The sequence below is a fragment of the Phoenix dactylifera genome, chromosome 3 (assembly GCF_009389715.1).
Source record: "Phoenix dactylifera cultivar Barhee BC4 chromosome 3, palm_55x_up_171113_PBpolish2nd_filt_p, whole genome shotgun sequence".
Classification (NCBI taxonomy): Eukaryota; Viridiplantae; Streptophyta; class Magnoliopsida; order Arecales; family Arecaceae; genus Phoenix; species Phoenix dactylifera.
This window is the reverse complement of record NC_052394.1, coordinates 18683122-18694005: the sequence shown is the minus strand read 5'-3', so window position 1 is coordinate 18694005 and position 10884 is coordinate 18683122. Positions and strand designations below refer to the sequence as shown.

The window sequence follows — 10884 nt, the reverse complement described above, 5'->3', positions numbered from 1 at the left end:
ATATGTGAAAATATTTTATTAGTTATTATTGTTGAATATAACATAAGTTAGTAATCACAAATAAAGAATAATCACTCTTTGATTTTTGAAAGACCAGAGCATTAAGAAAGTAACCATCATCAAGTCATATCTTGGTCTTGAAATATGGATCCTGCTAGTGCACAACAAACTATGACTATATTCTGACACACCGAGAGCATGTCTGGATATTTTCACAGAAAATTCTATAAGAATCGGGAAAGAAAAGAGGTGTAGAGGAGAGGGAAGAGGAGAGAAGAGAGAGAAGGTGGAGGATTGGTGATCATAAAGAGATAAAATGTCGAAAAATATAGGAAGAAAAAAAGATCCAGGGAAAGGGGTATAAAGTAGATATGGGCCATACTAAATAAGTTGTCCAATAGTTACTGAATTTTCAAAATAGACCGTAAATGTATTGTCACTTGCATGATAATGGACTATAATCTGTCATTAAATTTGGTTTTAAACTCAATAGGTATAATTGTTGAAAAACCATCTTGGGTTCCAATAATTCCTTTATCCCTTTCAATATAATTATCACTTCATTTGACCTGCAATCTCTTACTTTCCGTAACATTATCCAATAATATTCATAGATATATCAACGGCGTTGTGATGGTACAAACATGAAGACCATAAAGACAACAAGCGTTTCAAGGAAAGGGCAATCAAATAGCTCAAGTGGTGAGGGTATTCGAAGCAGCTTTAATATAGTGCACTTATAAATGATAGCATCAAAAAGTTCAGAAAAGTCAGGATGGCCGAGTGGTCTAAGGCGCCAGACTCAAGTTCTGGTTCTCGTGAGAGGGCGTGGGTTCAAATCCCACTTCTGACACGATTTTCCAATTATTTTGTCAAAATAACAATTAGCTGATTTCTTTTCTGACATTTTGTCAAAATGGTCATTAGCTTAAATATTTTTTAATAAAATGTTAATTATGTAACATAATTTTTTTTGTTAAAATGGGAATTAGTTGACTTATCCAAAAACTTCTAATTTTTGCAAATTTATATTGCATTGACTAACCCTTAAAGAAACATATCGTCCCTACTAATTTTTTCAAAGAAAAGCACTTATTTCTATTACTTTATATAAGAAAGGATATTTCAAGAAATGAAATTTATAATTGCTCTTATGCTTAGTATTTTGATTCAAATCCTTCTTTGGACATCATTTTAAACATGATATAACATGGAAATTAAGTGAGGCAAAAGTTTTCAAGTTTGTGGAAATCTTTTACTTTTTTCCAAATTTTATGCAAAAGATCTAGTAAGAGCAAGCATATATACATGTGTGTGTACATATATTATGTGTCTATAGGTATAGATGGATATAGGTATAGACAGAGATCGTACGTTCTAATTGGTTTATCAAAAGTAAAGCACTTTTCTATAATATCATATTTATGTCACTTTTTATAAGAAATGATGTTATAAGAAAATTGAATGTATTTTGAAATTTATTCTTATATTTACATTCCATTTCACAATGCATTGCAGTCCAACTTAGGCTAAAATATTTTGGCCTACTATTTTGCTCTGGTAGATTTCAGCCAAGACATACATTAACTGAAAAAAATCAAATTTTAAATAAAATATATAAATTAGAGAACATGATAGATATGGAAAATACATGCATTAACTTAAAAAAATCAATTTCTAAATAAAATATATAAATTAGAGAACTTGATAGGTATGGAAAATGAAAATTAAATAAAAAATCCAGCTACACATAACCTAGAATGCCAATGGAAAAAAGACAGTAACCCAATGTTTGTTACAATCCAACAAGCAGTTGGAGCATCAATTTGGGACCAAAAGACCAAATTATGCCTATTAATGATTTATTTCTGATTCCAATTTACTATTAATTATTATTACTGATGGGTCATTTCATATTACAAATTAGTCATGTGAAGGGATAAACAAAAGAAGTTAAAGATCTTGCAGATGTTTATTCATAATAATGGTATATATACAAGGGATTCTTTTTTTTTTCTCAATAACTTATTTGCTTGCTACACCACCAACAAGCAACAAGGTCTGCTTTAAAAAACTAGTAGTCAGGTTGAGATTAATGGCTAAAACCAACACTAATATTTAGTCCAGGCCAAGAGTGCACATATTCAAGCAAGCTTATTTTGTACCGGAGAAATTAAACCAAGTGGTGAATCTATCGTTCGTTGTCATAACCACCAAGTGACATTTTACAGTGGACTATTGCAGCGTTTACCGACCCATCCCTCTCCATGACTCTTTTTTCTCTAACACTTGTGTGATATGATGACTGCAAAATTGAGCTTGAGTAGCCCCCAAAATTTGGATTTCTCCTGCCTAAATTTGAACTAAGAGCATTGAAAGCATCTAATTTCTCAGCATCAGAAATCATTAATTTTCTTGCATGTTGGTTGTGGCTGTTGTTAGTTTTGTTATCGGCATTGCTGCCCTTCCAAGGTAGTATCCATTTGTAAAATGGAAGAGCAAGTTTCCAACGCCTAGGACTTCTTTTCTGGTTCATATAGTTGCTCCCTCTCTTAGCAGGGTGGTGGAGAAAACAGTATGACTTCATTGTAGAGATAAAAGATAATCCAAACTTTTCTGGTGGCAATTTGATCAAGAACTTCATTATGCCACCATTGAGAACTGATATGATCTTAGAATGTTTCCTGTAATAATGTCAAAATTAGATTTGCTCATCAGGCCGAGACTGCAAAAGATTAATATATGTAATGACTTTGCTGCATGTGATAACCAAAAGTACAACCATCAAGCTTTCGACTAAAATTTGGGTTGGCAATAACTTCGCTGCATGCATTTGAAAAGAAAAAAATACATATATTTAGAATTCATATAAGTAGGTAAAACGAAACGACTTCATATCATACTTGATAACTTGAAACAGAAGTTCAAGCCATATATATAATCAGCCAAAACAACCCAAAGACAGAGCCCAAGCACATTCTTAACCATGATAAGGATCTATAAAGAACAAAAAAGTGCACACATAAAACCACAAAAAAAAAAAAAAAAAATCACTGGAATATGAATTAAGAGGGGTTTTGACCATTAACCAAGTGCAAGCTAGAAATAGGTTTTGACCATTAATTTTCCTAAGTTATAACTATAGACCTTATCGTTACTTCTTACAAGGGCCAGAATTAATGGGTTGACCAAGCCAAACCGAAACCCCTAGAATTACGGCTTGAAGCTTGACCTAGAAGTTAGAAGGTTTGAGGATGCCACCCAGACCATTGCCCTTCACCAGGCAAGCGTCAAAAGGTGCCCTTCCTGGGTGGGAGCAAACAGAGTCCTGACTGACGAAACTCTGAGAAAGCGCCAACGGCTATCCCGCCGTTGACAGGTTACCGACGTTCACAACGGCTAGTATCCCGCCGGAGCACCTTCCGGCGGTGTGCTAGGCGACGGGGTCTCCCCGGTGTTGCGAGAGGCCAGCCGCCTAAGGTCTTCGGGCGGCGGGGCGAGCGACACGACTGCTCGTCTCTGAGAAAGTGGCCCTGAGACGAGGCCGGCGCAGCGGACCAGGGGCACTGAGAAACCGACGAACCCCTCGGCGGTGTGCTAGGCGACGGGGGTTCTCTGGTGTCGCGGGAGGCCGGCCACCTAAGGTCTTCGGGCGGCGGGGCGAACGACACGAACACCTCGGCGATCCCTGGGCTGCTACTACTTACTCTCCTCTTCCTTGCAGGGCCTCCGATGGATCCGAAGGGGAAGCAACCGGCGGGGACGGCAACGGAAGGACCGGCGAGAGGAAAAGGTAAGGGCCCTAACGCTTGGACGAGGCCGGGGCCGTGGGTGACTCAGTGGCCCACGGCTGCGGAGGTGGAGCGGCTGAGCCGCTGCTTTCCGGAGGTCTTGACTCCTCCGGAGGAACCGATTGCGGCGGCCCGGCTCGAGTGGGAAGGGAGGGCGGCGGTGGCCCGTAGCTTCGGCCGCCGCGTCCCAGCAGAGTGGGTGGCGAAAGATGTCGCCGCCCGCTCAAAGTTGAAGGAGGTGGTGGCCGTCCCGCTTGCGGACGGCTACCTGGCCCTGAGGTTCCAGCGAAGGTGGCACGCCGCCGGTCTCCGCTAGCCGGTGGGGGGGATGGGCTCCCGGCGCTCTCCTTCGGCCCCCTCCAAGCTGACTCGGACGATCTCCTGTCCGAGTTGGGGGACCCGGGGCCGAGTCTGTGTCTCGGCGAAGGCCCGAGTCGGGCCGATCCGGAGTCCAGCCGGGCGGCTGCGGCCCGCGTCCAAACCCAGAAGCGGCCGAGGCCGCTGGCGGGCCTTGGCCCAGCTGGGGAGTCTCGGCAGGGGGCCCAACTGGCCCTTACCGTTGTGGGCCGGGGCCAACAGCACGGGCCAGCCCAGCGCGCCCGGGCCCAGAGGGCCGGGCGTCGGGGCCGGGGCCGTGGGCCGGTGGGGGCGGCCCAGGATGGGGGCCGTGCGCTCGGCGCGGCTGACGCCGTTGGCGCGCCGCGCGCCGCTGTCGCGCCGCGCGCCATCGGCGCGTCCACATCCAGGGACGCACCGCCCGGTGCTGTGGTCGCGGGGGCCCAGGTTCCGCTGGGCCCGCGCGACGTTACGCGCGGCCAGCAGGCCGCGCGGTCTGCTGTGGAACCGCGGGTGGTGGGCCTTCCGACCCAGCCCGCGGTTGCATCCTTGGGCCAAGCTGCTGCTGGCCCAACGGCCCAGCCAGCTTCGGGCCCGGGGAGTTGCGCCGTACTCGCGGTGCAGGGCCTGGGCGAGGAGTCTGCTGGGCCTTTTCGGTACAGCCCCCTCTCTCGAGGAGAGCACGGTGGCCACGCCCCCCTGAGTGAGGTACAGCCATGGGCTGTGCAGGGTGGTACTGGCCCCGATGGAGTCTTCCGGTTTGGCCCTCTGCCCCTGGTTGCGGATGAGCAGGGGGAAGACTCCTCTAGCGGGAGCAGGGCCAGGGATCACCTCAGGCCTTTTCCGGAGGGGTGTCAGGCCGCGCCACCGAGACCAGGAGAGGGTACGGACCACATGACTACCGTGCAGCGTATCAGGGCGGCAGTCATGCCGTCCACTCCTGACGAGCAGGGGATGGGCCCAGGCATCGTACCTGAGGCTGGCCCCGCTTACCAGGGGGAGGACGGGTCTGAGGCCGACTATGTGGACTGTGATCCATGAGGATCCTAGCTTGGAATTGTAGGGGGGCAGCCAAGCCGTCCTTCATGTCTTCCTTCAAACGGTTAGTGCAAATTCATTGCCCAGAGATCTGCGTCCTTAGTGAGACCCGGCTATCTGGTGAGGGGCTTGCACGTCTGAGACGACGTCTGGGGAGGGACTGGGAGACATACGCAGTCGAGTCCCAGGGGTTGTCGGGAGGTATCTTGCTCCTGTGGAGGCGTGGGGTGGCGACTTTTGATGTCTTCCACAACTGCTCTCAGCAGGTAGTTATGGTTGTATCGGCACCTGATGCTCCTCCGTGGGTTTTGTGTGGGGTGTATGCGAGCACGAATCACAGGGTCAGGAGAGTCCTCTGGCAGGAGATTGCGAGTCTCACTGCCCAGGGTGTCCCGACAGTTGTAGTTGGTGACTTCAATTGCATCCTGAGTTCGGGTGATAAGAGGGGAGGGGCAGCCTTCACGGATAGAGTGGACAGGAGGGAGTTCCGGGATTTTGTGTCACGCACGGGCCTGGTGGACTTAGGTTACTCAGGACCTCAGTTTACTTGGTGCAATAATCAGCTTGGCAGTGCTAGGGTTTGGGAGCGTCTGGACAGGGCCTTTGCGTCCCCAGACTGGTTTCTTCTCTTTCCGACCTGCAGGGTTACTCACTTACCTCGGATCGCCTCGGACCACTGCCCCCTGCTGATTTCTACATCACTGGGACCCAGGCATCATAGCCCCTTTCGCTTTGAGAAGGTTTGGCTATCGTACCCCCAGTCCTGGGATATTGTACGTGATGCAGGCGTCTCCCGGTGCGTGGTGACGCTATGCACCGGGTGTCGCGCAAACTAGAGTTGGCCAAGAGGCGTCTCCGGCGATGGAACCGCGAGGTTGTGGGCGATATCTTCTGGAGAGTGGAGGGGGTTGAGACCGCGATCTCCGAGTTGCAGTCGAAAGAAGATTTGGAAGGCACGCTTTCGTCGAGCGATATGGGTGACCTTCGGGGGCTTCTAGCGACGCACCACTCCCTCCTACGACAGCACGAGATCTTCTGGCGTCAGAAATCTCGAGTCCAGTGGGTGCGTGAGGGTGACCGCAATACTAGTTTCTTTCACCGGACTACGATTATTCGGAGGCAGTGGAGCACGATTCACTCGCTGCGAGATGGGTCGGGACATCGGGTGGAAGGTGAGCCCTCCATTCGTCAGACCTTGTTGGATTTCTTCCGCACCAGATGGACGGAGGAGGAGGAGTCCGACGACAGTGATCCCATCCCTCCTCCGCGGGTGGATGTGAGGATCGAGGATGATGAGAACGTAGCCCTGGTCCGACCGGTGTCGGCACAGGAGGTTCAGGAGGCAGTCTGGGCTTTGGCTCCAGACAAGGCTCCGGGACCAGATGGGTTTCCCCCGTTTTTCTTTCGACGTTATTGGGGTATTATTCAGACAGCGGTGGTTGAGGCCATTCAGTGCTTCTTCTCCCAGGCGGTGATGCCGGGGGATTGGAAGGCTACCTTCATCACGCTCATTCCGAAGCGTCAGGAGGCGGCCGAGCCCTGTCACTTCAGACCCATTAGCCTGTGCACTACCTTGTATAAGGTAGTGGCCAGAATTATGGTTTGGAGGATGAAGCCCCTTCTGCCTGGCATCATCAGTTAGAAGCAGGGGGCGTTTATAGCTGGCAGAAACATTTCCCATAATGTTCTGCGGGCTCAGGAGATGATGTGGGACCTTCAGCGAGCATCGAAGCGACATAGCCTGATGGCTATTAAGCTGGATATGGAGAGAGCTTATGACAGGATCAGATGGAGATTTCTTCAGCAGACACTGGAGGCGTACGGATTCCATAGGCAGTGGATCGACTGGGTGCTGGGGTGTGTCAGGGGGCCAAAGTTTTCGATTTTGGTCAATGGCACACCTCCTTTCTTTGAGTCTACGATGGGGCTGCGTCAGGGATGCCCTTTATCTCCTTACTTGTTTATTCTTTGTGCTGATATTTTGTCTCGTGATTTGCAGAGGGTGTGTGCCTGTAGGGAGCTGGAGGCCTATGTTCCCGCCCCGGGGGCTAGTCCTCTTTCCCACTTACTCTTCACTGACGATTGTCTTCTTTTGGCCAGAGCGCGGGTTTCTGATGCACGGGTCCTTCGTAGGGTGGTAGCAGACTACTGTATGGCGTCGGGCCAGAGAGTCAACTTCCAAAAGTCAGCTGTCCGCTTCAGTCCGAGTACGGAGAGCAGGGTCAGACAGGAGATTCGTGGGATTTTGCAGATTCCTGAGCAGGAGGAGACATTGACCTACCTGGGAGTTCCCATCACAGGCCGCAGATTACGAGTGGCAGAGTGCTCCAGCCTGGTGCAGCGGGTGGAGAGCAGGTTGGAGGGATGGAGAGCAGTTTTCCTATCTATGATGGGGAGACTGACTTTGATCAGATCAGTGTTGGGGTCCATGCCAGTTTATCTCATGGCCAACACTGTGGTTCCGAAGACGACCTTACTGAGGATTGAGCGACTGTTGCGGTGCTTCCTGTGGGGGTCACATGGCGGAGGCCGCGGGGTGCATCTGGTAGCCTGGGAGCACGTATGCCGGCCTACCAGCGAGGGCGGTCTCGGGGTGCAGTCCCTGCTGGAGCGTCGCGAGGCCTTCATTGCTCGGCATGCAGCTCGGTTCCTGCTAGAGCCACACGGGTTGTGGAGTCAGGTGATGGCCGCCAGATATGGACGTGACGGCTCAGAGGTGGCATGGAGTGGGCGGCGAGTCTCCTTCATGTGGCGTGAGATTGGGAGGTATGTGCCGACGGTGTCGGCAAATACCAGGTGGATAGTAGGCGATGGGCGGAGTATTGATGTGACTGCGGACCCATGGGTGGACACTGTCCCACTGAGGTGCTGGCCGACCATGATTGATACTGCGGCGGCGGAGGGACTGCGGGTTTTTGATCTTCTGGCCCCAGGAGAGTCAGCATGGGATGTGGCCAGGTTACGTCAGCTGTTCGGGGTACATCTAACTGAGAGGATCCGGTCTCTTCCGGTGCCAGGCTATGGGGGGCCTGATGTTAGGGTTTGGGGCACTTCCTGCCGATCCAGGGTCCGACTGGGAGATCTCGCCGGTGTTATCCAGCAGGAGCATGAGCCAGGGCCGGACTACACTTGGATCTGGAGGTCAGGGCTTCACCCGAGGGCTGCACTTTTCCTATGGAAGGTGGCATGGGACCGTCTCCCGACGAGAGCAGCGCTGAGTAGGCGAGGATGTGAGATCCCTGCGGAGTGCGGGACATGCAGTGTGGAGGAGTCGGTCGACCACGTGCTTTTCCAGTGTTCGTGGGCGAGGTTGGCATGGCAGTGGGCAGGGTTCCCGCAGGAGGTCTGGCATGGGAGGCCTCAGTTTTTACAGACGATGCAGCAGTGGTTGGTCCGCCCTCGGACATGTCAGGAGGCTATTCGAGCGACTTGCACAGCACATCAGATCTGGCTGGCAAGGAACGCTCGTACCCTCGGTGAGCGCAGGGTGTCACCGAGGTTCGTGGTGGAGCTAGCGCGCGTACAGGCATTGGAGATCAGATCCTCTTCAGATGGACCTCTGATAGCTCGGGACACCTGGGGTTCTCTTTCTGCTTCGGCAGCTTCTCAGATGGTGTTCTTCACCTGGGAACCCCCACCCCCGAGTTTCCTCAAGGTCAATTTCGATGGATCGGTTTTGGATGGAGGTGCGCGAGGCGGTGCGGGCTTTGTGATACGGGACCCGCACTCCAAAGTCGTGGCAGCAGGGGGCTGTCAGCTGTTCGGCACGTCGGTCCCCGGGGCAGAGTTACGAGCTGCCTGAGCCGGTCTTCGATATGCGAGGCAGGCTTTGCAGGCTGGCTCGATTGTTTTGGAGGGCGACTCAGCCACAGTCATCAGTTGGATTCAGAAGGGGCTGAGGGGTGAGGGCTCAGACCACCCCTTGGTTCGGGACATAGGGATGATGTGTGGGGTTGGGGTGGCCATTCAGGCGAAGCATGTATTTCGAGAAGCCAATGGGGCAGCCGACTAGGTGGCTGCCTTCGCGGCTCATCATTCAGGATATACCTTGTGGGTGGGGGAGGGGGAGCTGCCTCTGGCTCTCCGTGAGCTAGTATTTTTTGACTTTATTGGGTGTATTCGTACACGTTTTGTATGAAAACCCGCTTTTAGCAAAAAAAAAAAAAAGGTGCCCTTCCTAACCTCCTATCTTTGTCTAATTTGTGTGGTGCTAAAAGATGCCCTTCCTAGCTTTTCTCTGTTTAGAACTTTGAATAGCATTAAAGATGCCCTTCCATGCTTTTCTATATGTATCCATCTTTTTTGTTTTTATGGTGAAATTGAATTTATTAAACTAGCCTATAGTAAATACATCCATGAAAATCAGAAAATAAAATATCCAATAAATTAGAAAGAATATCTATCATAGCAGTCCACAAAATAGTCTTCGTGAGATTGCTCAGTCTATCTATTCGAAGAGTGTTTAATGGTACCCTTCCTAGCTTTTTCTCATAGTCTATTTTCTGCGTCTATTTGTTCAAAAGTCCTACGTAGGGCAAGGTTAGCATAGCATTAGCCTTTGTATTTCCTAATTGACCTTCAAAAATCTGGCACCCTTTCAAATGGTGCATTTGACCTACCAAGGCCATTCTGGCCGAGACCTTGAATCATAGGCCAATGCTGACCGGTCAACGGGAAAGATGGAAAACTAGCAAGCCATGCATCCCTTAATCCAAAAGACTATCAATCAGACTTTCTGGAGGATTCTTCCTTGGGTAAAACTAATACATCATTAATGTTGACACGAAAAGTAACAAGCTGTTCGCATACCTGGTTTGAGCTGTCTCCTCCTCCTTGAACTCGCCGACTAGCCGCTGGTTCTCACCGCCGGCTCCATGGTTATCGGGGCTCAATTCCCTGCATCTAAGAAGCTCGACAGTAAGAATATCCATAGAGCTATAAGCAGTAGAAAATCTAGCCCTAGTATTTGGAGCCTGCGAGCTCTCTTTGTTGACAGTATCCATGTTCTCGAGTGGAACTATTTGCCCGTCAGGGAAGAGCTCATCGGCCGGGCTCTGATAGCAAGATTTAGGTGAATATTGAGATGAGGAAGAGATTTGGAACTCAAACTCATCGGATCCGATGTCTCCCTCAAGATTAGGTCGATGTAAGAGTCTTCCTCATCATCGACGAACTCTATTAGCACAGTGTCTGACTCATGAGAACTACAAGTGATGCCTTCTTTGATACCTTGAGCTTTGTTGAGGTCCATGAGGAGGGTGGGTGGAGAGAGAGAGAGAGAGAGAGAATAAAAAAGAAGGGACGTTTGTTTACTGTCGATGAGAACAAAGGAAGTCAGAGAAGAAGGCGGTGGTTGTTATTATACTTGTTGGTTTCGTCCGCGTCTACATTGTCTAAGCTCAGGGAATCTACACAGTGCCATTAGAAAAATTTGGGACATGAGACGAAACAACATCAGATGCTGATGAATTGATCTCTTGATAAGGCATTCCAATTAGTTGATCAAATGGACTTTTGAATGGATCATCCAAATGGCAACGTCGACCAACCTACCAACCTTTTGGAATGGCTCCATTAATCCATTGAATGGGAGGACAGGCACTCCAAATTAGACGACTTCTTAGCGTCAGTTACTGGAAGTTATACTATTTTCAAAATCTGGATTAGAAATTTTCTTTATTGTTTGGCCTGCTTTGACCCAAAGCCACGCCGGTGGGTG

At 49.7% G+C, this 10884-nt stretch overlaps 1 protein-coding gene and 1 non-coding gene across 2 annotated transcripts; both read left to right on the top strand.

Annotated features, from left to right (window-relative positions):
• The first annotated feature begins 769 nt into the window (after positions 1–769).
• TRNAL-CAA lies at positions 770–853 on the top strand. The gene has a single exon. It is a non-coding gene; the product is annotated as a tRNA-Leu (tRNA).
• A 2879-nt stretch (positions 854–3732) lies between these two features.
• On the top strand, positions 3733–9177 carry LOC120110122. Its single transcript, XM_039124058.1, has 5 exons — positions 3733–4070; positions 5191–5784; positions 5952–6747; positions 6865–8619; positions 8992–9177. The coding sequence occupies exons 1-5, from the start codon at positions 3733–3735 to the stop codon at positions 9175–9177; spliced, it is 3669 nt and encodes a 1222-aa protein (XP_038979986.1).
• Positions 9178–10884: the final 1707 nt, after the last annotated feature.

Coding starts and splice junctions, on each gene's coding strand:
- LOC120110122 (XM_039124058.1), top strand. CDS start 3,733: ATGGATCCGAAGGGGAAGCAACCGGCGGGGACGGCAACGGAAGGACCG. Junction 5,785..5,951: donor GCCTTTGCGTCCCCAGACTG/GTTTCTTCTCTT, acceptor TACGTGATGCAG/GCGTCTCCCGGTGCGTGGTG. Junction 6,748..6,864: donor TGTGCACTACCTTGTATAAG/GTAGTGGCCAGA, acceptor CTGCGGGCTCAG/GAGATGATGTGGGACCTTCA.